General features: G+C 38.9%; 1 protein-coding gene across 1 annotated transcript in view; it reads left to right on the top strand.

The window, feature by feature from the left end:
* Positions 1-15,567, top strand: part of LOC126236897 (sodium/hydrogen exchanger 9B2-like) — a 99,699-nt gene extending 84,132 nt beyond the window's left edge. Inside the window, exons 9-10 of the mRNA XM_049946540.1 lie at positions 5,966-6,067; positions 14,305-15,567. Coding sequence (XP_049802497.1) covers positions 5,966-6,067; positions 14,305-14,547 — 345 coding nt within the window. The 3' untranslated portion in view covers positions 14,548-15,567. The remainder of the gene's footprint in view (positions 1-5,965; positions 6,068-14,304) is intronic.
* The last annotated feature ends 9,957 nt before the right edge of the window (positions 15,568-25,524 follow it).

The following is a 25,524-nucleotide window of genomic DNA, read 5'->3' as shown; positions in this document are numbered from 1 at the left end:
TGTACAGAGAAACAATATATGTACGGGAAACAATTTGTCTAATGGTTTTAAATTCTTTACAGTTTCACTTCATACCATTAGTGAGAAGTAAAATGAAAAAACACATTTTCACGGCACAGAATGCCATTTCCCTTCTCACAATCAGGTTTAACTGAAAACGTGTACATAGTTGTTTCAAAAAGATATAGCCTGTGTATTTTCAAATGCTTGTTAGCAGTATTATGAATAGGGTAGATTGATATTCAGCATACAGAGGATAAGTTGAGTCATAGACAGTCACAATAAAAAGACTGCTAAACATGTGAGGTTTCGACTAAAAGGCCTTCGTATAAAGTAGACAACACACACACACACACATTCATGGAAGTATAACTCAAACACACATGAACATTATCTGTGAGGCCAGAGTCAGTGGTCATGTGTGTTTGACCTATGCTTGCATTGAATGTGTGTGGTGTTTTCTTTAGAAGACAGCCTTTTGGCCAAAAGGTCATATGTTTAGCAGTCCTTCGGTTGTGCCTGTCTGCAACTCAACACATCCTGTATATGGTCAGTAGCAATCTGTTGTTCTCATAATGCTGCCATTATTCCATTCTGGATTTTCCGAATGTTTATTAGAACATCATATAAAAATTTGAAATGAATTAGCCAAGAACTTTTTGAGATTTTTGCTAATACCATTTCCCCTCTATATATAAATATAGATTAATAATAGAATACTTATTGATATTTGCATATGTTATATTTCGTGTTATGGACAAAATACTAAAATAAATAAAAAAAATTAGGAAAGAAGGTCAAATCTTTTATAAAATGATTTGTTTAAAAGTAACACATAAAATAGATCAGAGAAAAGTTTGATGCGTCTATGAATGATGCTGTAAATCATGTTCCGCAACTGAGGTACCAATTGGGAACTTAAAGTTAAATGTTAACTTAGCATCTTAGAGTTTTAAAAAGCATCAGAGGATATTTGGCTTGTGGATTATGTAGACCATGCAGTCTACTGACATATATTTCTATCATATATGCATGACAGTGTAAAAAGTTCTAATAGTTTTGCTGTCTCAAAATTTTTTCAGTAAGGGATGTTTCAAATATAAGGAAAGAGGATGTTTGTGGCACAGTATGTAATGTCTCCCTTACAAGTGCTGTCAAAATCTTGGACTTTTCCCACAAAAAAAAAGAAGACCCACTGAGTATAATACATGGTATGTTTAATCAGATTACAGTTTGAAAGGGTTAAAAAATTCCACTCACTGGACTCTTTACATAATTTCTATATGACTGTATGAGCATCTCGGTTGTACCGGTGAACCACAATAAGACATTAGGAAAAAAATTTGATTTTTATTTCAGACTTCATTAATTTCTTGAGTCCTGCCACCAAAGTGTAGCAGATGTCTGGTACCAAGTGTCATATTGGTAAGAAGTCCACTCAGAAGTAGTACATCAAGCTTCTGTATGACCCAGCAGTAGCCAAAACCTGAAGAGTGATCACCAGTCTGTTTGTAAACTGGTATACAGACTTTCTTATCGTTGTTGCCATTACCAGTTATCTAACCAGTTGCTTTTATAAATTCAAAATCCTGACTTAGCATTTCAGAAGAGGCATCACTTCACCAGTTGGAGTTTTGGAAGCAGTTAACTTACTTCGAAAAGAAAAAAAATAATGCATCTACAAAGGCCAGTTTATTTTTCCACCCCCCCCCCTCTCTCTCTCTCTCTATCTATCTCTCTCTCTCTCTCTCTCTCCCTCCCTCCCTCCCTCCCCCCCCCCCCCCCCCTCCCAGTGGAATTCAAAAGCAAGAGAGCTGCTCTCACTTCCAATAGTTTTCTTTCATCTATTTTGCAGCAGTAAAGTGGCCTGTGTTAACACATCTGGCCCAGAAATGTCTAGCTGCAAACACTGCCAGGCAACAGTGGTTAGTAATGTTGTTGACATGTGGCTGCTTGTTGTGTGCCTAGCAACATTGCCTGGATATATTGTTGGCAATATGGAATTTCTGTTTGTAAAAATACCTTAAAGCGAACTGCAGATTAAGCTGGCTATTTGTGTGATGCTTCCTGGCCTTCATGCTATACCGTCATCATGATGAGAAAATTATTCTGTGTTAGTTGTGGTAAGTCATCACGCCGACACTTCTGTAGAGTGGTAGCTTTCATTGTGTCAGTTTTGCCCTGCTGCAGCAGAGGATCATTTTGCCAAGAAGCAGCTAGACTGAAACAGCCACAGGAGTTGGTTCCCACCTGTAGCTGAGTCCTGCACACAATTATATTGTGACAGGATCAACATGGCTATCATTACATAATTGAGGTCATCATAGAGGACTACAGAAAAACTGAAAGGGAAATTCAGCCAGCTGTAACAACAACATAGTGGAGAACAAATATCAGTAGAATGTACCTCCGTCAACATGACAGGGAGAGATATTGATGTGGGTGCCAGCTCGGCTCTTAAGAAAGGAATTGATTTCACACTGAAACCACAGAGAATTCCCTTCTGTGCGCGAAAAATTAAGTAGTGCTGATCAGGTTGTTTGCAAGTTGCCCAATGAGTATACATATGAATTTTATCACAAATCAATGTTTTCAAAATGCAAACATGTCTGGAAGGGCAGACACCAAATATATAATTAAGGCAACGATGACCAATTAATCACTTCAGTGCGAATGCATACCAAGATCAAATTCTCATGGAAATCAGCAAAATGCCATGAGTAATGAAGATAATGTGCAAGGGGCACTACAACAGTAAATTTGAGCCCAATGGGAGGCATGCTAGGGTAGTCTGTGCAGATGCAACGACCACAGTGTCCAGATGGCGTAGTGGTCAGTGCATCTGTGTAGTAAGCATAGGATCTGAGTTTGAATTCAGGTCTGGTACAAATTTTAAACTTTCCCCATTGATTTAAATCAACATCCACTGGCAGGTAATGTCATTGATTCCTTTTTGTCTTAATGATCTGGGGTTGAACTTGGTAAACTCCACCTATTCTGTAGTCATCTTATAACCATGATGACGCCAGCTGACACAGGCTACACAGCAACTGAAACAAGGTGACTGCAGTGCAGAAATTGACTGATGTTCGAGGACACCTGTTTGACATTGCCACTGGACCTGACATCAAGAATAATGATAAAGATGTCAGAGATTCTGAAGCAGTCATTGCTGGAAGAAGTTCTAATTAAGAATATTTTCCTTCAGGTGCCTAAATCTCATATACAGTATATTATCATGATTCATTGTCTGTATGGCACAGGAATGCAGTATATTTATAGTGTGTAATGATGTTATTGCATAAAACAAAAATAACATGACTAAATATTAAAACATAGGTTTCTAATCCATTTCACCGCTGTGACACTAGCATTCGTAAAATCATTCCATGTGGCCTTATAGCATCTTAGGATGCACTCCTCTCTTATATGTCTGATAGATTGTTTCAGTGCACCACAATCACAACCCAGAGACTCCCACACAATACCCCATTATAGAGTGAGTCAGAGTGGTATTTAATTTGACCTTCAGTTTTCTGTCAGGTTTGCACCCACAATATCACAGTTATATGTCTCGAACCATTCCCGTTCTTGGTAATTTCCGATGTGCTGACAATTATTGTTCCAGAGACCTCTTGCTTTGGTCATATTTGTAGCCAGCTGTTCAGCATATATATTCACTTGTATATAGTGCTAATCTGTAAGCAGGGTTTCTGTTCTGTGAATCTGTGGTGGGAAGATATTGCATAGTAAGGGAAGCCAGTAGACAGGAGTTGATCAGATTGTACAAGTGGTGATGCGCATCATGTTATTGAGCTGTGCATCAATGAGGCTGGTATGACAACTATTACGTCACACTGAAGCACTATACTCTGCAGCTGAAAAAACCAGTTCAAGAGCCAACGAACACAGTCTCCATTCAAACCCCCAGGTTGTGCCACTCAGCCTCTGAATGATGTTTTGCATTTTGTTTTGTTTTTGTTTTTTTGTTTTTCTTTGTCTTGGCTGATGTGTTTTCCAGATGTTTTTTAAAAGATAGGGTGCAGCTGAGTATGATGCCAAGATACTTGGGGCACTTGTTGTGATGGAGAATATTGCCATCAAATTGCACCTCGAGCTCAGTGTTAGCTTGTTTCTTTGTTGAGGTGAAGCAGGCAAATCTTGCTGTTGCTGGTACAGGGCTTCAGTCTCAATTTTTTTAAATATGACTTAAGGGCTGCTGAGTCCTTCCCTCTGACTGACTGAGCTCTTTTGATTGACAAGTCAGCATGATATTGTCCGCATAGCAAAATTTCCTTGAAGATGTTTTTGGAAGGTCAGAAATATAAAGGCTGAACAGGAGAGGGCCTAGAACTGACCCCTGTGGCAGGCTATTATTTAGTTGCCTTATTGAGCTTCTATTTTCACCCAAACAAACCAGAAAGTATTGATTGCTTATCATATTAAGACATGCTTTTGTTTGGCATTTAATTATTTTTAGAAATTTGCAAATCATTTCTTCCCGCTGGATGGTCAATGCTGCCATAAGATTGATTAAGGCCACAAATGTTTTTGGTTTCTTTTGGAAATAGGCACATAAGAAAGTTTTCATAGCTAGTTCTTGGTTGTTGCAGCTTCAGTGAGGTCTAAATCCCTCTGGTTCTATTGGAATGAGTTCTAAAATACATCCACTAACTTGCTGTAAATAAGTCTCTCCAAGAGCTTATATGTACAACTAAGCTCGCATCTGCAGTAAAATACTGCATTTAGACCCTGGGTCTACATGAACTAGAGTTCCTCAGAAGCCAGACCTTTACTGCACTTTATAGCTACAAGTATGCAGGTTAACGTAGGCAATCAAACACTAGCAAATGGCCCTTCTTGGGACCAAATGACTAAAAAAATGGGACCTTCAGACCTTGTTTGCAAACTAAATATGTCCTGCACAGACTGCCCAAAATACACAATACAGGTATGCCCTTTCAGTGAATTGAATTGTGAACACTATTTGGTTGCTAACTCATAGGTTGGAAAAATGTCTGGGCAGTCTTCTTATTCTACATGTGAGTTACTATGTGCACTGTAAAAAAACGAAAAAAAGGGGGGGGGATGTCAATGATAGCTTACTGAGCAGTGGGGAGAGAGAGAGAGAGAGAGAGAGAGAGAGAGAGAGAGAGAGAGAATACAAGTGCATCAGTGAACATACTGGAGTGAAAGCAGTAATTATGACTGTAACGAAAATAAACTGGAGGTAAATAACACAATGACAGGCAAATGGACCATAAATGGAGCAATGATTTCTTTACTGGATTCCAAGACACAAGAGAAGCTCAAGGTGAGGGCTTAGTGGAAGCTGAATACATGACATCTGAAAACAAATATGAGTAACATGGATGCATATAGCTAAGGACTATAAGTACAGAAGGTCTAGAGATGGTCTGTATCCAGCAGTAGATGACAACATATCACATAAACATACTTTATTTCATTCCTTGGTTATCCTTCACTTTGCTTAAATGTTGACTTCTTATGTAAGAGCCAGTGATTTTCTTCATCAATGCTCTTTTGTTGTTGGAAACCAAATGAGGTGGTGCACTGGTTAGTACACTGGACATGCATTCAAGATGATCATGAGTTCAAATCCCCACCCTGCCATCCAGATTTATGTTTTCTGTGATTTTCCTAAATTACTTAAGGCAAATGTCGGGGTGGTTCATTTGAGAGGGCATGGTCAATTTTCTTTCCCATCCTTCAAACAATCCAAGTTTGTCCTCCGATTCTAATGAGCTTGTTGTTGACGGGACATTAAATACTGATCTTAGTTTGTTGTTGGGATTGATCTATGTATGTAAGTAATAGAAACCAATTTAAATAGCTATTATATAATCAGAGTTGTTATTCATTGCTGCATAACTCAGTTATATATCTACAGGTAAACTGAATATAGATTCACAGTAAGTGACATTTTTATTTTTTCATGTTTCAGGTTCGTGTATGTGCTAGCTGCATTGCAACTCTAGGAGGAGCACTGACCCTGAAGGAGCAGCTTTTTGTTGCCATAGCGTGGCTACCAAAGGCAACAGTTCAAGTAAGTTAACATAATGTGAGAACTTTGGTTGACATTTGTCTTTATTTCGTATTACTGTACTTACAGGGAATAGTGGAAGATCCATTACACTCAGTGTAAGTTCTGATCCAGTGTTGACATGATGCGACAGTTGTATACTTGCAGTTGGAGATTAAATTGATACAAGTTTACTCTCTTATCATAATTGTGACTACACTAAATTTATCATACCAGAAGGTCACTCTCTTTTCCATGTCAAGATAGGGGAAATATTTAAGGCCAGTGACAAGGTGTTGCTGGAAAGATATGAGGTAGAATGAAAAAGGACTCATAGGCAAGATTACAGTTGTTTCCTATCAATAATGTGTGAAAAGATAATATGTAGAAAGGAAAGAAATTTCTCTAGCAGCCTCTTTGGATTAAGAATATTACATGACTGTGAATTTAGTTACACATGTATAAAAATTACACAACATTTTTTCCACAATGAATAGAACAGGAAGTAGAGGCAGAGCTGTGGCTCTGAGCACTATGGGACTTAACGGCTGAGGTCATCAACCCCTAGAACTTAGACCTACTTAAACCTAACCAACCTAAGGACATCACACACATCCATGCCCGAGGCAGGATTCGAATCTGCGACCGTAGCGGTCACGCGGTTCCAGACTGAAGCGCCTAGAACCGCACAGCCACACCGGCTGGCGGCAGAGCTGTCATTAGGTAAATATTGAGGAATTAGATGACGTAAGAAAATAGCAGAAATAGGCTTAAGAAATCAATGAATAATGTGGAATCTTTAGTCATAAAGCAGAGGAACCTCTGTAAATCAGAGAAAAACTGCAGTCATATGCTTAAAAATATGTACATTGAAATGTACCAGTGGTGTTGCTGTTCCAGATGTGAGTAAAGAAAACTTAGATGCTATGATATAGCTACTATTCTATTACTCCTATTGAAGAAGCTTCTACTTCATCTGTAACAAGTGGGGTGCTGTAAATGTTTGTGTGATCATTTCAATGCTACTTGATATTTATATAACAGAGGGAAACATTCCACGTGGGAAAAGTATATCTAAAAACACAGACGATGTGACTTACCGAACGAAAGTGCTGGCAGGTCGATAGACACACAAACATACACACGAAATTCAAGCTTTCGCAACAAACTGTTGCCTCATCAGGAAAGAGGGAAGGAGAGGGAAAGACGAAAGGATGTGGGTTTTAAGGGAGAGGGTGAGGAGTCATTCCAATCCCGGGAGCGGAAAGACTTACCTTAGGGGGAAAAAAGGACAGGTATACACTCGCACATACACAGACACAAGCAGACGTTTGTAAAGGCCAAATGTCTGCTTGTGTCTGTGTATGTGCGGATGGATATGTGGGTATGGAACTGACATTTTTGACAGTTCTAGTGCTTTTATTTGTTTTTATGGTTGCTATAAAGCTTCGTGGCATGACAAGAGAAAGACTATCATCTTTTTCTCAGGATTACACTGAAAATCAGCTGCAATTTTTGATCAGTGGTTCTTCCTGATTTTTAAATCTGAATCTCCTGATTTTTGGTTTTTGAAGGGTTTGTGCTATTTTAACCAAAATGAACTGATGCAGTATGAAAATAAATATGTCTGAAAGAAAAAGTAATGATCTGCAATGATTAAGAATGAATTAAAGTGCAATTAAATACCAATAGAACCAGTTTCATGGATGGAGTAAAGCAGTTATAACAAATAAAAGTGCTAAAGCACAAAGTGCTTTCCGAGATAATCAGAGGATTTTGATGCAGCAATGTAACAATCTAACTTCACCAACTGACTGCTGCTGAATTGCTTGTTAGATGCTGTTTAATGTGTCTGTGAGCTATTGGCACAGATTCGTCACATTGGATTCATGTCTGTGAGGATGGCCATTGAAATCCTCTTTCTGCTACCCAAATTTAAGTTTTCTGTGACTTCTTTATATCACCAAAAGCAAATGCTGGGATGGTTTCTCTGAAAGGGCATTGGTCAGGTGCCTCTCTATCCTTCCCTGATCTGAGCTTCTGCTCCATCTTTAATACTGACTACAAAATCTGACCGATAGAGAAGAAAAAAAATGAAGTCCTGTTTGTTCCCATGTACCAATTTAATAGTCATTTGAGTGTTCTTTTACTTGAGTAATGTGTACTCTGCTTGTAATAATACTGGATTGCAATAGCGTAACCTTCTTTGGATGTCCACATCCAGATTAAACCCGAGAGCACCTTGGGATGTAGGATATACAGAAAACTCACTCTCACCGTTTTGTATCTATCAGCAATGAGCTGGCATCATCCAGGACAGAAAATTTTTTTATCTCATTCTGCTGATGCACATAGTGAGGACTATGTGATAGGGAAAGTGTGCCAATGGATTTGAAATGTCTGGAAAAGACATTTGCTTCCAGAAGTTATATTTATCTTTGCATGTACAGAATAAGAAAAAGAAGTGTATGGGTTTTATTCAAGATAATGGCATGTTCTATCATTAAGATCATTACTTTACCCAAGCATAATTGATGCCATGTGTTAGGTACCATGATCTCAGTTGTTACAACAAACTAAAAACAACTGCACATATCTCAATTTCTTTCATTAAGGACTACTAGTTTTGGTCTGTTGTGCAGATCATCTTCAGGTCTAGCCATGCAAGGTGCAGTTTGGCAACAGTGGTTTGAATGACAGAAAAGTAATTTTATTACATTCATGCCATTTTTGACAAACTACTTCTTGTGGGGCCAGACCTGAGGGTGATATGCAGGGTGGATCAACACCAGTAGTCGTTAATAAAGAAATTTTGTGCCGGGTGGTGGTTCTTCATTTGATTATGCACCCAAGCACTTAACAACATTATAATTCAGAAGACAGTGGCAAACTGAACATAAACTTGCTAAAATTTAGTAAACAGAGCTAAAATAATAGTACCAACGCAAAACGGCATAGTAATAGTAACATTCTAACAACCGTTTTTTTTTTTAGGACATTTTGTTGGAGGTTTAAGATGAGTGTGGATTTAGATATGCAGTTTTTGGGAAATATAAATGTTGAAGAGACAGTGAAAACCATCAAAGAGTGTTTTTGGTAACTTGTACAACAATTTTTAAAATGATTTCTTGTTGTCAGGCATAAAAAGCTATGGAAAGAATTTTATTTTGAGTGAAACAGCTAATTAGCTTTCTTCTTATATATATATATATCTCTAAAAACAACGATGATGTGACCTACCAAATGAAAGTGCTGGCAGGTCGACAGACACACAAACATACACACAGAATTCAAGCTTTCACAACAAACTGTTGCCTCATCAGGAAAGAGGGAGAAAGACGAAAGGATGTGGGTTTTAAGGGAGAGGGTAAGGAGTCATTCCAATCCCGGGAGCGGAAAGACTTACCTTAGGGGGAAAAAAGGACGGGTATACACTCGCACACACACACATATCCATCCACACATATACAGACACAAGCAGACATATTTAAAGACAAAGAGTTTGGGCAGAGATGTCAGTCGAGGCAGAAGTGCAGAGGCAAAGATGTTGAATGACAGGTGAGGTATGAGTGGCGGCAACTTGAAATTAGCGGAGATTGAGGCCTGGTGGATAACGGGAAGAGAGGATATATTGAAGAGCAAGTTCCCATCTCCGGAGTTCGGATAGGTTGGTGTTAGTGGGAAGTATCCAGATAACCCGGACGGTGTAACACTGTGCCAAGATGTGCTGGCCGTGCACCAAGGCATGTTTAGCCACAGGGTGATCCTCATTACCAACAAACACTGTCTGCCTGTGTCCATTCATGCGAATGGACAGTTTGTTGCTGGTCATTCCCACATAGAATGCATCACAGTGTAGGCAGGTCAGTTGGTAGATCACGTGGGTGCTTTCACACGTGGCTCTGCCTTTGATTGTGTACACCTTCCGGGTTACAGGACTGGAGTAGGTGGTGGTGGGAGGGTGCATGGGACAGGTTTTACACCGGGGGTGGTTACAAGGGTAGGAGCCAGAGGGTGGGAAGGTGGTTTGGGGATTTCATAGGGATGAACTAAGAGGTTACAAAGGTTAGGTGGACGGCGGAAAGACACTCTTGGTGGAGTGGGGAGGATTTCATGAAGGATGGATCCCTTCAGCCCCACTCCCAGATTCAACCAAACAGCCCTCGTCAAAGATACCTGAAATGAGATCCATCCTTCATGAAATCCTCCCCACTCCACCAAGAGTGTCTTTCCGCCGTCCACCTAACCTTCGTAACCTCTTAATTCATCCCTATGAAATCCCCAAACCACCTTCCCACCCTCTGGCTCCTACCCTTGTAACTGCCCCCGGTGTAAAACCTGTCCCATGCACCCTCCCACCACCACCTACTCCAGTCCTGTAACCTGGAAGGTGTACACAATCAAAGGCAGAGCCACGTGTGAAAGCACCCATGTGATTTACCAACTGACCTGCCTACACTGTGACTCATTCTATGTGGGAATGACCAGCAACAAACTGTCCATTCGCATGAATGGACACAGGCAGACAGTGTTTGTTGGTAATGAGGATCACCCTGTGGCTAAACATGCCTTGGTGCACGGCCAGCACATCTTGGCACAGTGTTACACCGTCCGGGTTATCTGGATACTTCCCACTAACACCAACCTATCCGAACTCCGGAGATGGGAACTTGCTCTTCAATATATCCTCTCTTCCCGTTACCCACCAGGCCTCAATCTCCGCTAATTTCAAGTTGCTGCCACTCATACCTCACCTGTCATTCAACAACATCTTTGCCTCTGCACTTCCGCCTCGACTGACATCTCTGCCCAAACTCTTTGTCTTTAAATATGTGTGCTTGTGTCTGTATATGTGTGGATGGATATGTGTGTGTGTGCGAGTGTATACCTGTCCTTTTTTCCCCCCTAAGATAAGTCTTTCCGCTCCCGGGATTGGAATGACTCCTGACCCTCTCCCTTAAAACCTACATCCTTTCGTCTTTCCCTCTCCTTCCCTCTTTCCTGATGAGGCAATATTGTGTTTGTTTGTGTTAGTTTGTGTGTCTATCGACCTGCCAGTGCTTCGTTTGGTAAGTCACATCATCTTTGTTATATATATATCTAAAAAAACAGATGATGTGACTTACCGAACGAAAGTGCTGGCAGGTCGATAGACACACAAACATACACACAAAATTCAAGCTTTCGCAACAAACTGTTGCCTCATCAGGAAAGAGGGAAGGAGAGGGAAAGATGAAAGGATGTGGGTTTTAAGGGAGAGGGTAAGGAGTCATTCCAATCCCAGGAGCGGAAAGACTTACCTTAGGGGGAAAAAAGGAAAAAAGGACAGGTATACACTCGTGCGCACACACACATATCCATCCGCACATACACAGACACACTTGGTGTCTGTGTATGTGCAGATGGATATGTGTATACCTGTCCTTTTTTCCTTTTTGCCCCCTAAGGTAAGTCTTTCCGCTCCTGGGATTGGAATGACTCCTTACCCTCTCCCTTAAAACCCACATCCTTTCGTCTTTCCCTCTCCTTCCCTCTTTCCTGACGAGGCAACAGTTTGTTGCGAAAGCTTGAATTTTGTGTGTTTGTTTGTGTGTCTATCGACCTGCCAGCACTTTCGTTCGGTAAGTCACATCATCTGTGTTTTTAGATATACAGGGTGATTCAAAAAGAATACCACAACTTTAAAAATGTGTATTTAATGAAAGAAACATAATATAACCTTCTGTTATACATCATTACAAAGAGTATTTAAAAAGGTTTTTTTTTTTCACTCAAAAACAAGTTCAGAGATGTTCAATATGGCCCCCTCCAGACACACGAGCAATATCAACCCGATACTCCAACTCGTTCCACACTCTCTGTAGCATATCAGGCGTAACAGTTTGGATAGCTGCTGTTATTTCTCGTTTCAAATCATCAATGGTGGCTGGGAGAGGTGGCCGAAACACCATATCCTTAACATACCCCCATAAGAAAAAATCGCAGGGGAAGATCAGGGCTTCTTGGAGGCCAGTGATGAAGTGCTCTGTCACGGGCTGCCTGGCGGCCGATCCATCGCCTCGGGTAGTTGACGTTCAGGTTTCATAACTAACCTTTTTCGTAGGACTCTCCATACAGTTGATTGTGAAATTTGCAGCTCTCTGCTAGCTCTGCGAGTCGATTTTCCTGGGCTGCGAACAAATGCTTGCTGGATGCGTGCTACATTTTCATCACTCGTTCTCGGCCGTCCAGAACTTTTCCCTTTGCGCAAACACCCATTCTCTGTAAACTGTTTATACCAACGTTTAATACACCACCTATCAGGAGGTTTAACACCATACTTCGTTCGAAATGCACGCTGAACAACTGTCGTCGATTCACTTCTGCCGTACTCAATAACACAAAAAGCTTTCTGTTGAGCGGTCGCTATCTTAGCATCAACTGACGCTGACGCCTAGTCAACAGCGCCTCAAGCGAACAAATGTACAACTAAATGAAACTTTATAGCTCCCTTAATTCACCGACAGATAGTGCTTAGCTCTGCCTTTTGTCGTTGCAGAGTTTTAAATTCCTAAAGTTGTGGTATTCTTTTTGAATCACCCTGTATTTTTCCCACGTGGAATGTTTCCGGGAAACATTCCATGTAGGAAAAATATATAAAATCCCCATCATTCTGTTTAAAAGTTATTCATTGCTGTGCTTAAAACTGTCAGAAGTTCCACCTTTGAAAAGGTAAATGCTGCTTTATTTCTTGTAAATGCTATTTCAGATGCAATGTTCTGATTTTGGACATACAGTATGTTGCTTTGTACTTTAGGGTGTTACTAGAATGCTGAAGCATGTCTTTTAACTTCTTTCAGCTGGCATATTTCAGTTAACATCTTTCAGTTGAGTCTTAGAGACAAGCTTCATGGACTGATTTAAGGCGTGGTAGATTAAATCTCTGTGCCAGCCTGGGACTTCAACATGGAACCTTACATTTGGTAGGCAATACTGTCACCAAATGAGCTAGCCAAAACTACCAGATTTGATTTTGCCATTATCTCTTTGCAGTTTTCCGAACTTCACAAATGCTCTTCTTAATACCTTGCTTGCCCGGTTTGAAATTTCTTGCTGGAGTATCTCTTCTTTGTGCTAAGATCTGAATCAGCATTACTTATGTTAATAGGAGAATGTCTTTTTCGTAAACTGGTGTTGGAAAGGAGATAATAGCCCCCTAGCATTAAGAAGAGCCTGCTCAGTGCTTAGCTTTGAATTAGGCCAAGAAGAATGCTTAAATTGTGCACATGGGTGAGTACTTGCTGCAGTAGACAGGGATCTAGGTTGGATTCTTGATATGACACAATCTAAATTTATTATTAAGCTTAAGTCTCGTTTGTTAATATCAAATGGCTGTATCAGAAAGAGTCAAAGAGTAATATCCTTGCATCAGAATTGTTGTAATTACTGTTCTTGGTTAGTCTTTGAAACTGTCATGTAGAGAAAGGTTGTATTTTTGCTTGTGTGCACATATGCAAGAAGTTTCATTAGCTTATGAGAGTCAGCTTACTTACGAACCCATCCAGATGAAAGTGGGCTTCATTGCTAAACCAAACCGTAATGCGCATACTAATGATCTTCTTCAATTTGAAGCCCTTCCTGAATGTGGTGTGTGCCACTGATGTCAAAAAGATTCTCCATAAAGAGTGAAAATAATTTTCTTGTCATGCTCTGTCCAGTGGTGTTATCCCCATACACAGTGAAAATGTTTCTGGCTGCCTTAGCAGCTGTCTCCCCTCTGTTGAACTCAAACAGAAGAAATGTTCCGATTTCCCCAGTTGGCACGCCATTTACTAGGGTCCACTGATCCACTCATATCTCCAAATGACAAAATAACTGTATGTAAACTCAAACAGCAAACTACAAATAAAAAATGACAATTGATAAATAGATCCTTAGCAACCAGATACCAACATGCTAATTACAAGCACTACTGACGTATGCACCAAGCTAATACAAATAAAAAGTGACAATTGATAAATAGACCCATAGTAGTCAGAATACCAACATGCAAATCAAAAATGCTACCGACTTATGCACCAAGCCTATTGCCTAACACTCAGCTTAATGCCCTTAGGTCAATGACTTGTCCTGTAATTTAAAAAAAAGTCTTATGCTATGGCAAAGGTGGCTCACAACACGTTTAACAACTATCATTAAATTTTTCACAAATTGTTAATGTTTCATACCTCCTCTCTTGAATATGTTGAAGGTTTCTGAATGTGTTACTTTTCACTTTTCAGGCTGCTCTTGGACCTGTAGCTCTAGATATAGCAAGAAAAAGAGGAGATGCTTCAGAAGATTTAGCATCAAAGTTGCTAACCGTTGCTGTGCTATCGATTTTGTTAACTGCTCCTACTGGAGCTGTTGCTATTTATATATCTGGGCCAAAACTTTTAAACAGGGTGAAAGCAAAATATAGTTCACCTATAGAAGAAGAAACCAATATTGCTGATGTTCCTCTGCGTGAAATTGCTGCTAGCTGATTTTTGTGAGGCCAACAAGTCTTTCATGTTGGAGCACAACATAGTATGTTGAAGGGAAATGTCTGTATGATGTGTTTTATGTCAGTCTGTATGTATGTCACTGTTTTACTAAGTGGTACTTAAACAAAACTGATCGTTATTTTTATTAGAATTTTCATACATTTTCACTTAAACAGTAAGAAATACTCTTTCTGCAGTTTCTGAAATGCAAAACAATAGTACAAAGTTGTGTGTTTTTGCTCATGTTATTTTAACTTTTGTGTTTTATAAATGTGATGCATCATAATTAAGACTTAACATATTCCTGCTGGGAATATCTTGACTTCTGTGATGCAAAATACCAAAACTTTCATTGTTGTTGTAAGCAGGAAATCAGTAAGTCATAATAGTCTGTACTTACCAGTTACTTTTGTAATAATTTATGTTCCTTGTTAAAAATGTAAGATTAGGTACTTGTAACTCGTTGTTTTATGTATATTTTTATGTTGTAGTTCATGAAATCAATGCAAGAAAGTTGAGAGACCAAACAGACTTAAACAAGACTTAAAAAAGAAATGATTTTATCAGATTAACATATTTTAATATAAATTCTTAATATACAAAATAGCACTTATACTGAGTGTGGAAGTAACAAAGGGACTAAATGCTTTGTTATGTTGGGATCATGAAATATTGAAAATTTGAATTTTTTCAACCTTTAATTACTTCATTATTTAGGGGAACTTTGCTCTGTTGAAGCCACAAACAGTTTTCTGTCAATCAGTGAATCATACTGTTGAATCTGGTCAGACGGAATCTTTCACCATTTCCACCCAGGAGTTGCAGGTTTGAGAAAGTACCAATGTAGAATTGTTCATTCCCATGTGACATAATGTTGCTGACTTGTGTAATGTCTCTATATGTTAACTGTATAATAACTCTACATTATGTCAAGTATATCAGCTTAAGGTGAAGGTTTAAATATGAACATTATGAAGCACAATGCCTAATTGTGAAAGCTTTTTTTTTTTTTTTTTTTTTTTTTTTTTTTAATATATATTGACTGGAGAAACATCATACAACTTCACTTGTATTGTATTGATCAGCTTCAGTCCAGTCCTTTCTTTGTACTGGTCAGAAAATAATTAACTTGAATTTCCAAAGGAGATAAGAAAGTCTAAAAGAGTTGACAGTTCATTCCTGTAGTTGAAAACCTTTGTATGGACTACAAAACTGGTCTTTTTACGCTTTTTTTATGTGAAAAAGTGGCTGTTCTATCACAAACCTTGCATGCTCTCTATATCTCAAATTTTATTAGAGTGTGTATATTTTCATGAATTTGTATGGTCTTTTTATAGTGTTTTAAAATGTTCACTCCTCAACTTGGTTGCAAAGGAAGTTTCTATATGTACCAGAGGAGATGTGGGATATGTGAGTTTGCTATACAATGTGTGTGTGCCAGCATTAGTGAATGAAGTATTCATCAGAGGAATTGGATCAATTTCCAACTCTCTTCCACTTGTTAAATTGTTTTTAGATGTGTTTTGCCAGCATCATTTTGACTTGTGCTGTGAGGTTAAATAGTTACAAATCTTATTCCATTAATATGAATCCTGTAGCACTCTCAGTAAATCTCACAGACTTAACCACAGGAGCAGAAGAAAAAATGCTACTTATCACCTCCCATCTGTACGTCCCATATGGCATAGATGCTTATTAGTGGCTCACATAATAGTGTTGTAATTCTCAGGAGCAAAATCTCTGGTTTATTGTTAAAAGTTATGGGAACCAGTCAGTCAATTCAAAATAAACACTTTTGATTTTCACTGGATCATCACAGATAATGCAGTTTAATCCCACAAGACCAAAACTACTTTTTGACTGTAGCCTCATCCAGTCAGTTAATACCCTCCCTTTACAAAGATCTGACACCAAAAACTCTCATTCCTGTGGACATTGAGTAGAATCTTCAAAATGTCTACAGAACTGCTGATCGCCATCTTCTTAGTTACAAACCTCTTAGGATACTCCCTATTTTACTAATTCACATTGCACAAACATGTGCTCAACTCCCTCCAAAATCAAGTCCAGGACAACTCCAAAAAAGTATTAAACAGCTTTACAGCCAGTATCACCACCATAGTTTGGCTTTTGCCTCAGTTTGGGGATTCCAATTGGTGCTGAGAAACTACCTCAAGCCAACTGTGGTAAACTTAGGAAAACTTAGTTGCATCAGCTTCACAGTGGGACAAAAATTCCACCAAAATTGTAGCAGTGTTTCACAAATGTCACAATTTACTCCCACTTCCATGAGGTTTGTAAACAGTGTGTTACAGTGTACCTAACAGACTGCAGAAATATGAGTCACAGATGGTGCTCTGAAGCAGATTTTTCCGTGAGCATAATCACTGAGAGAGAAGAATTTGGTAAAAGGGGGAGGGCGAGGGAAAGGAGTAAAAATTGCCTGATAATAAGTGAAGAGTGATGCCATCACAAATGCCACTAATTGTGGAAAAAAATGAACCTAAGTCAATTTGGCAGCCTCAGAGAAATAGGTCCAAAACATTCCAACTATAATTTTTGTTTTAGTAATTTTGTCAAATGCATGCTTTTTTTAATTTTGATTTCTTTCACAGAGGAAGCTGTGTGTTGTTTACTTTTCAGTGATCTTCTTTATAAGGGTTTTGTGAAAGGAACATCTTTAACATATAATATGTAATATAATGTTTTGTGTTACAATAGGTGAACTTAATATGGAGAGATATTGTAAACTTGTGTGTACTTACTTTTCAGATGTTGAAGTGTTATCTCAGTATCTGTTTACAAGCATTAAGCAAGATGACAAATGTTAATTTTTTAGTTATGTTTTAATATGATGCATTTATAATTGTTTATTTTGAAAGATCTTTATGTTTAAATCACAAATGAGTTTGTGCCAATGGTGTGATTTGTAGATGTAATTCAATGTGACAAAACATATATTTGTGGATATTGTTTTATATTTGTTACTGAAAAATAAATGTAGCTTTATAATGGCAACTGGATGATGAAATTCTCTGACTGCAAGATGTAATGGAAGCTAGAGATACAGATACATGGTGGGTCAGTATGATAGGGAGAGGAGCACTGTGCACAAGACATGTGTCCTGGGAATGGCTTAAACCAAATCCAGATTACCTGCTGTGTGTGTGTGTGTGTGTGTGTGTGTTTTGGAGTTCACAGGTTCCTTCTTGAAAGTAGTCAAACTAAAAATATTTCTAAAGCTGCTCAGCAACATAACTATAACTAGTCACAAATAATTCCATCAGGATGTAATTTATCTGTATTCCTGCTCAGAGCAAAACACACACACACACACACACACACACACACACACACACACACACACACACACACACAAAACTTTAATATGGATTTGATTATAGAAGTTTCAATCAATTCCCAGAATCTTTAATGAAGGTTTTTAACAAACTATTCTTTACTTTGTGGTAACTAGACCACAGTGCCAAAAATACTCACACATCACACTTACCAAACTGAATGGAGTATCAACATCCCAACAGCAGCAGGTTATTTTTTTTTGTCCATGATGGCTGACAATAACATTTGCAAAAGGATCAAATGATGCATTATCTACTTGTTGTCGTCTCATAGGCATCTTAGCCCTTCCACATTTTTTGAACATTGTTATGCTGACAAACTGTATTTTATGCATTTTGCAACTATCACTTTCTGCCACTTCACAAGCCACAGTATATCTAACAGACTGCAGAAATATGAGTCACAGATGGTGCTCACAGGTTGACTTGAAACTTTAACTTCACTCTAGTTCCTCTTGTCTTTCCAAAATTCACTGAGACAGCTCTTCCATCTGACAGACAAGTAGTATATGTAGAGAGGAACAATGAATACTTTTGACTTGGCTACAACTTTAGGATTAAAACTAAGAGGAAAATTAGCCATTATTATTATTATTATTATTATTATTTACACCTGATATGTAAATTCTAAGTTTTGAATATTTGTTAGAAGTTATAACTGTGTACTTGACTATGACTGGACACTGGAACTTAACTTTGGGAAACAATGTTTTACTAGTTGAACAATTATAGTCAAGAATGGTGAGCAAATAGTGCCAAGCTCAACTGTTGAGACGATGTATTTTGTCCAGATGCGTCAATTGAAAAAGGCAGATATCTAGTGTACCTTTCAGTGTTAACTTGCCATAAATATTTGAATAGTGAATACTTATTACAGAATGAGACATTACATCTGTGCCACTGTTATCTTGAAATTAAAGGTGAGATATGTGATTTGTTGCTCTGAAAGTGGAACATTAACTTGATATTTCTTAGACTTTACTGAAAGTATAGTTTCATTTCTACTGTTTCACGTTGACAGCATGCATCACAGGTGTCTGTTCACCACTGTGTCAGTGCTATCTGAGCCATGGGTGTGGTAGAAGCCCTGGCGGTACATCAAGACAAGTTTCTCAGTTGTTGACCATGTACCTCCCTCACAGAGGATTAGATTGTTACCTCAGATCCAGAGGAAATGTTTTCCTCTTTGTTTGGTGAAATGGCTTCTGCTTCCTTTTTCACCTATTTGCTTCCCTTTTCCCTTCTTTATTTGTTTCTGCCCCTTAGAAGCAAAGTGGTGCAGTAGTAAAACTCTGAACTGATATTCTAGAGAAGAATGATCCAAACTAATATTCAGAACTCATAATTGCAATTTTAATGGATTCTGTAAATCATTATGGCTGATTTCCAAGTACGCATTCAAGAAGTCCACACCCGGTTTTTGTCACCTTTCCTACAGTACCAAAGGTAGTGTACCTAATCAATCATTGAGTCATTTACCTCTAAGAGAATTCTGAACAAAAAGACTAAATATGAGAAAATCATTATTGTTCTCGAGAAATTACTATTAAATCTTTTCTACCTTCTCTTGATCGCCCCTAAGAGAATTCTCAACATAAAGGCAAAATGAGGAAGTTATTATTCCTCCCAAGAAATTAATATTAAATCTTTTATTCTTTCTCTTGAAAGCAAATTAAGAATTTATTGCTGTATGAGTAAATGGTAATGTACTACATCATTACAAAAAAGTGTAACTTCTCACATTACTAAAGGAACTTTTTCTCAGAATATATTGGAGTACAACTATTTTTTTACCTTTAACCATGTACCTTTGCTGTGACAAGTTTCATCAGAATTGATCATTCCCAAGTTAGTGCTTACCATATGCATATTACAAACAAAATTAGACTAATGCTGCAAGTTTGTGACTTTACCTAATTATGTTCAGAACAGGACCAATTTTAGACCACAGATCAAGCGTTAAATTTGTTTAATTGTTCAATACCTTTATCAATGTTGGTTTCTGAGTGGTTGTGGAAGGGCTGCAATTTTTATCTTCCAGTGGGACTCGATAACACATGCAAGGGTATAGCAAGAAATGACACGAAGAAAAAATTGTTGGATAGTATAGAAAAATGCAGTTTTCAGGGCTGTGACTGGTATCAGAAATACACAGTAGACCTAGATCAACTGAAGAGAGGGTTACCGGTTACTTTTGACCAGGAGAATTTAGAAAGTTCAGTTTTGTCAACAAGTTATTTACTTGTAGGTTGATGATTTTTTAGTTTGAGCTAATGTCTTGACCTTAAATTATAGCAGATGTATTCATTGCTTTCATTTAGAAGTTCCACTAGCTTGGGGCTGTTATGATTACTTTAATTATTTCGTCTTTCGATGCTGAATCCGTTATGAGTTTTTGATTGCCATGTGGCACCAGTATACAGTTCTTCACTTTCGATTGCATAGACATACCTTTACAGTTATTTACTTTAGCAGCACACGAGTAGCACAAATTGTCTTTGTCGCCACCAGTTTTTAGACACTTTGCACGTAATAAACTGGGATTTATATCAATTTTCATCAGCTGCAAATTCGTTATGATTCTACTTTGTACTATCTTGAACAGATGGAACTATTATTCAGTATTTGCCAATAGAGGAATTATGAAACAACAATGAATGTAACATTATTAAGAAAACTTATTGTCATTATCTCTGACCCATAACACCAGGAATCTGAACAATCAAGTAGCAAATTATCTGATGCATGCTGCCAGCACTATGTTTAAAAGAACTCCATGTTAAATATTTCTCTGCCTTTTAATATAACAAACATCCAATTATCTCACCACAATACTGTCTCCGACTTTAATTTAGTTTCAACACCATCGATCTAGGAATTGTCGCATTGTAGCTGCCCGGTAAGCATGTTTTACTGCAGATGAACCATGTGAACATAAGAGCCCCTAGAACACGATTCCACAAAATGTTCCTTTTGTGTGTCATTCCTACCGTAGCACCTGATCGGTGCGAAGGGCAGAGGTTGATAGCTCTTCTATTTTCGAAGTTCAAGTATTGGAGATTTTAATGCCTGATAGAGAATGTAACATCAGTGTTACGAATGTGAAAGCTTCTCTTTCCTTTTACCACTCTTAACGGCTACATACACATATTGTTTTATCTTTGTGGACATCTATGGCCAAGAACCTTTCGAATTATATAAGGGTCATTGGCCATTGTACAATGAACATTAAAAGTTGGTACTACAATTACGTGTTCACATATTAGTATCACGATCCCTACTGTAAAATAAATCTCTTTCACTGAAGGGTCTTTGATTTCCGTTTTTGGTAGGAAGTAGTATATTAGAGGAGACATTTTTAACGTAGTAAAGATGAACAAGAGCTAATATCTCTTAACGTATGCATTTTGAAGACCAAGATTAATGGACAATTTTTTTTGTCGTCAATGCTGTCACCTCACAAAATATGGAAAGCAAATATCTTTCAGTCGAAGAAATTTGTATCGCACTATCGAAGGCGTAACTTTGTTCATAGGTTTCCAGGTATGCATTTTAGAGCATATATTCATTACTTTTTTCTTTTTTTACTCCAGATAATCGTTCCGTTCATATCCCAGAAAACTGACCGTTCCACCTGGAACGTCCTGAATATTTTGTGATTCTGCTGGTGATCAAAATAAAAGCTTCACTATCGTCATCTTCATTCATTTTATGTAACTGTTAATCAGATTAGTGGCCTGAAGAAGATAAAAATTACGTTCCCTTTGCATAGTCATTTGTACTTAGAGTGTGATAGAAATATCAGATTATGAAACACCTGAAGATATCAAGGAAATAGTCAAAGCATCCAGATGTAAACCATCTCCTTTGACTGTGATCAGTGTTGATCAAGAAATGGAAATTACTGTAGAATTCAAAGTACACTGCAAACTGACCTTTCAGAATTCAGTCTCTTAAGATTATTATCTTCAGATGTGGAATATCATCTAAATCCAGTCACAGCTGTATGCTGAAATGTCAGACTTCTCAGAAACGAATGCAAAATGACATAACAAAGACCCCGCGCCAATGCCAACGAACGGATGGTCTGTTTGAACTGGCCACACCTGCTTATAATAGTATATTTAACTACAGAATACCTTACTTGTTTAGTGCACAATGGTGTTGTACTTATCTTCTGTTTACTGTAATCTAAATCGAACAATTCTGTTCTTTATTCTGGATCTCCTTCCACTTTCCAGGCTAAAATATAAAGATATGCGAGTTGTGATTAAGTTTTTCCGTCCTGGTGCTGTGAAATTCCTCAGTCACCTGCGCCACACCTATATACAGGGTGGTACATTGATCGTGACCGGGCCAAATATCTCACGAAATAAGCGTCAAACGAAAAAACTACAAAGAACGAAACTTGTCTGGCTTGAAGGGGTAAATCAGATGGCAGTGGCACTATGGTGGGCCCGCTAGATGGCGCTGCCATAGGTCGAACGCATATCAACTGCGTTTTTTAAATACGAATCCCCCATTTTTTATTACATATTCGTGTAGTACGTAAAAAATATGAATGTTTTAGTTGGACCACTTTTTTTCGCTTTGTGATAGACGGCGCTCTAATAGTCACAAACATATGCCTCACAATTTTAGACGAACAGTTGGTAACAGGTAGGTTTTTTAAATTAAAATACGGAACGTAGGTACGTTTGAACATTTTATTTTGGTTGTTCCAATGTGATACATGTACCTTTGTGAACTTATCATTTCTGAGAACGCATGCTGTTACAGCGTGATTACATGTAAATACCACATAAATGCTCGAAATGATGTCCGTCAACCTCAATGCATTTTGCAATACGCGTAACGACATTCCTCTCAACAGCGAGCAGTTCGCCTTCCGTAATGTTCGCACATGCATTGGCAATGCGCTGACGCATGCTGTCAGGCGTTGTCGGTGGATCACGATAGCAAATATCCTTCAACTTTCCCCACAGAAAGAAATCCAGGGACGTCAGATCAGGTGAACGTTCGGGCTATAGTATGGTGCTTCGACGACCAATCCACCTGTCATGAAATACGCTATTCAATACCGCTTCAACCGCACGCCAGCTATGTGCCGGACATCCATCATATTGGAAGTATATCGCCATTCAGTCATGCAGTGAAACATCTTGTAGTAACATCGGTAGAACATTACATAGGACATCAGCATACATTGCACCATTTAAATTGCCATCGATAAATGGGGGCCAATTATCCTTCCTCCCATAATGCCGCACCATACATTAACACGCCAAGGTCGCTGATGTTCCACTTGTCGCAACCATCGTGGATTTTCCGTTGCCCAATAGTGCATATTATGCCGGTTTACGTTACCGCTGTGAGTGAATGACGCTTCCTCGCTAAATAGAACGCGTGCAAAAAATCTGTCATCGTCCCGTAATTTCTCTTGTGCCCAGTGGCAGAACTGTACACGACGTTCAAAGTCGTCGTCTTGCAATTCCTGGTGCATAGAAATATGGTACGGGTGCAATCGATGTTAATGTAGCATTCTCAACACCGACGTTTTTGAGATTACCGATTCTCGCGCAATTTGTCTGCTACTGATGTGCGGATTAGCCGCGACAGCAGCTAAAACACCTACTTGGGCATCATCAGCTTTTGTTGCAAGACGTGATTGACGTTTCACATGTGTCCGAACACTTCCTGTTTCCTTAAATAACGTAACTGTCAGGCGAACCGTCCGGACAGTTGGATGATGTCGTTCAGGATACCGAGCAGCATACATAGCACACGCCTGTTGGGCATTTTGACCACAGTAACCATACATAAACACGATGTTGACCTTTTCCGCAATTGGCAAACGGTCCATTTTGACACGGATAAAGTATCACGAAGCAAATACCGTCCGCACTGGCGGAATGTTACGTGATACCACGTACTTATACGTTTGTGACTATTACAGCGCCATCTATCACAAAGCGAAAACAGTGATTCAACTAAAACATTCATATTTCTTAATGTACTACATGAATATGTGATAACAATGGGGGCTCCTGTTTAAAAAAACGCGGTTGATATCCGTTTGACCTATGGCAGCGCCATCTAGTGGGCCAACCATAGCGCCATCTGGTTTCCCCCTTCAAGCTAGACGAGTTTCGTTCTTTATAGTTTTTTCGTTTGATGCTTATTTCGCGAGCTATTTGGCCCAGTCACTACCAATGGACCACCCTGTATACGTGATCAGTGTAACACCTCTGTATTATCAAATGGCTCTGAGCACTATGGGACTTAACATCTGTAGCCATCAGTGCCCTAGAACTTAGAACTACTTAAACCTAACTAACCTAAGGACATCACACACATCCATGCCCGAGGCAGGATTCGAACCTGCGACCGAAGCGGTCTCGCGGTTCCAGACTGAAGCGCCTAGAACCGCACGGCCACATCGGTCGGCCTCTGTATTATCACAACCAGCAATATGTAGGGGCTGAAATATTTTTCTGGATTCTTCACGTAGTACTGCGTATTGAAACTTGCTAAGCAGGCTGTTGCAGGATAATTGGTGTAAATGTTCAAGCGTCAGCCAATTTAGAGTTTCCAGCATCTCTGTTCAGCTCTCCCCTGACTGAAACAAACCTGTGACAATTCGTGCTGCTCTTCTTTGAATACTTTCAGTATCCCCTGTTAGTCCTATTTGGTATGGGTCCCACACATTTAAGCAATATTTTAAGATGGGGCGCAGAAGTGTTTTGTACTCAGTTTACTTTTTAGACTGACTGCTTTTTGCCAGTTTTCTGCTGATGAATCCAAATCTGCGTCCTGCGTTACCTATTACTGAGCCCAAATGATTGTTCCGTTTCATATCCATGCAAACTGTCACACCCAAGTATTTGTACTAGTTGGCTTGTAGATGCGACTCATAATATGGAAAATCGACTTTTTTTCCTTTGTGATTTACGAGGTAATGTATTATCAATGAATAAGAAATCTCTAAGAAGTGCCGAACAGAAATACGTTTTCTGCTTCGTGCCCCGGCCCGCTTCCGTACCAGCAGATAGCAGCACGCACGGACCGGAACCGGAAGGCATTCGCACTCCGCTTTCGGCAGCGATGCTTCCTTAGCTCTCGCCTTTATCAGAGCTGCCTCGTCGAACGCTGGAGGCAATTTACGACTTTCCTACGCTCGTTAAGCCGGCGAATCGTGAAAATAATATCCGGAATTTCTGTCCCATTCCATTCTAACGGAAAAGAGTTCCTCCTCCATCTTTCGCACTTGCCCGTAAGTCAGCTCTTTTGAGGAATCAATCTATCGACAAGCTAACAACTTTCATCATTGCAAAATTAGGTCCTGTGCGCTAATAGATATACAAGGTGTTACAAAAAGGTATGGCCAAACTTTCAGGAAACATTCCTCACACACAAAGAAAGAAAATATGTTATGTGGACATGTGTCCAGAAACGCTTACTTTCCATATTAGAGCTCATTTTATTACTTCTCTTCAAATCACATTAACCATGGAATGGAAACACACAGCAACAGAACGTACCAGCGTGACTTCAAACACTTTGTTACAGGAAATGTTCAAAATGTCCTCCGTTAGCGAGGATACATGCATCCACCCTC

The sequence above is a fragment of the Schistocerca nitens genome, chromosome 2 (genome assembly GCF_023898315.1).
Source record: "Schistocerca nitens isolate TAMUIC-IGC-003100 chromosome 2, iqSchNite1.1, whole genome shotgun sequence".
Taxonomy (NCBI): Eukaryota; Metazoa; Arthropoda; class Insecta; order Orthoptera; family Acrididae; genus Schistocerca; species Schistocerca nitens.
This window is presented reverse-complemented; position numbering and strand designations above follow the sequence as displayed.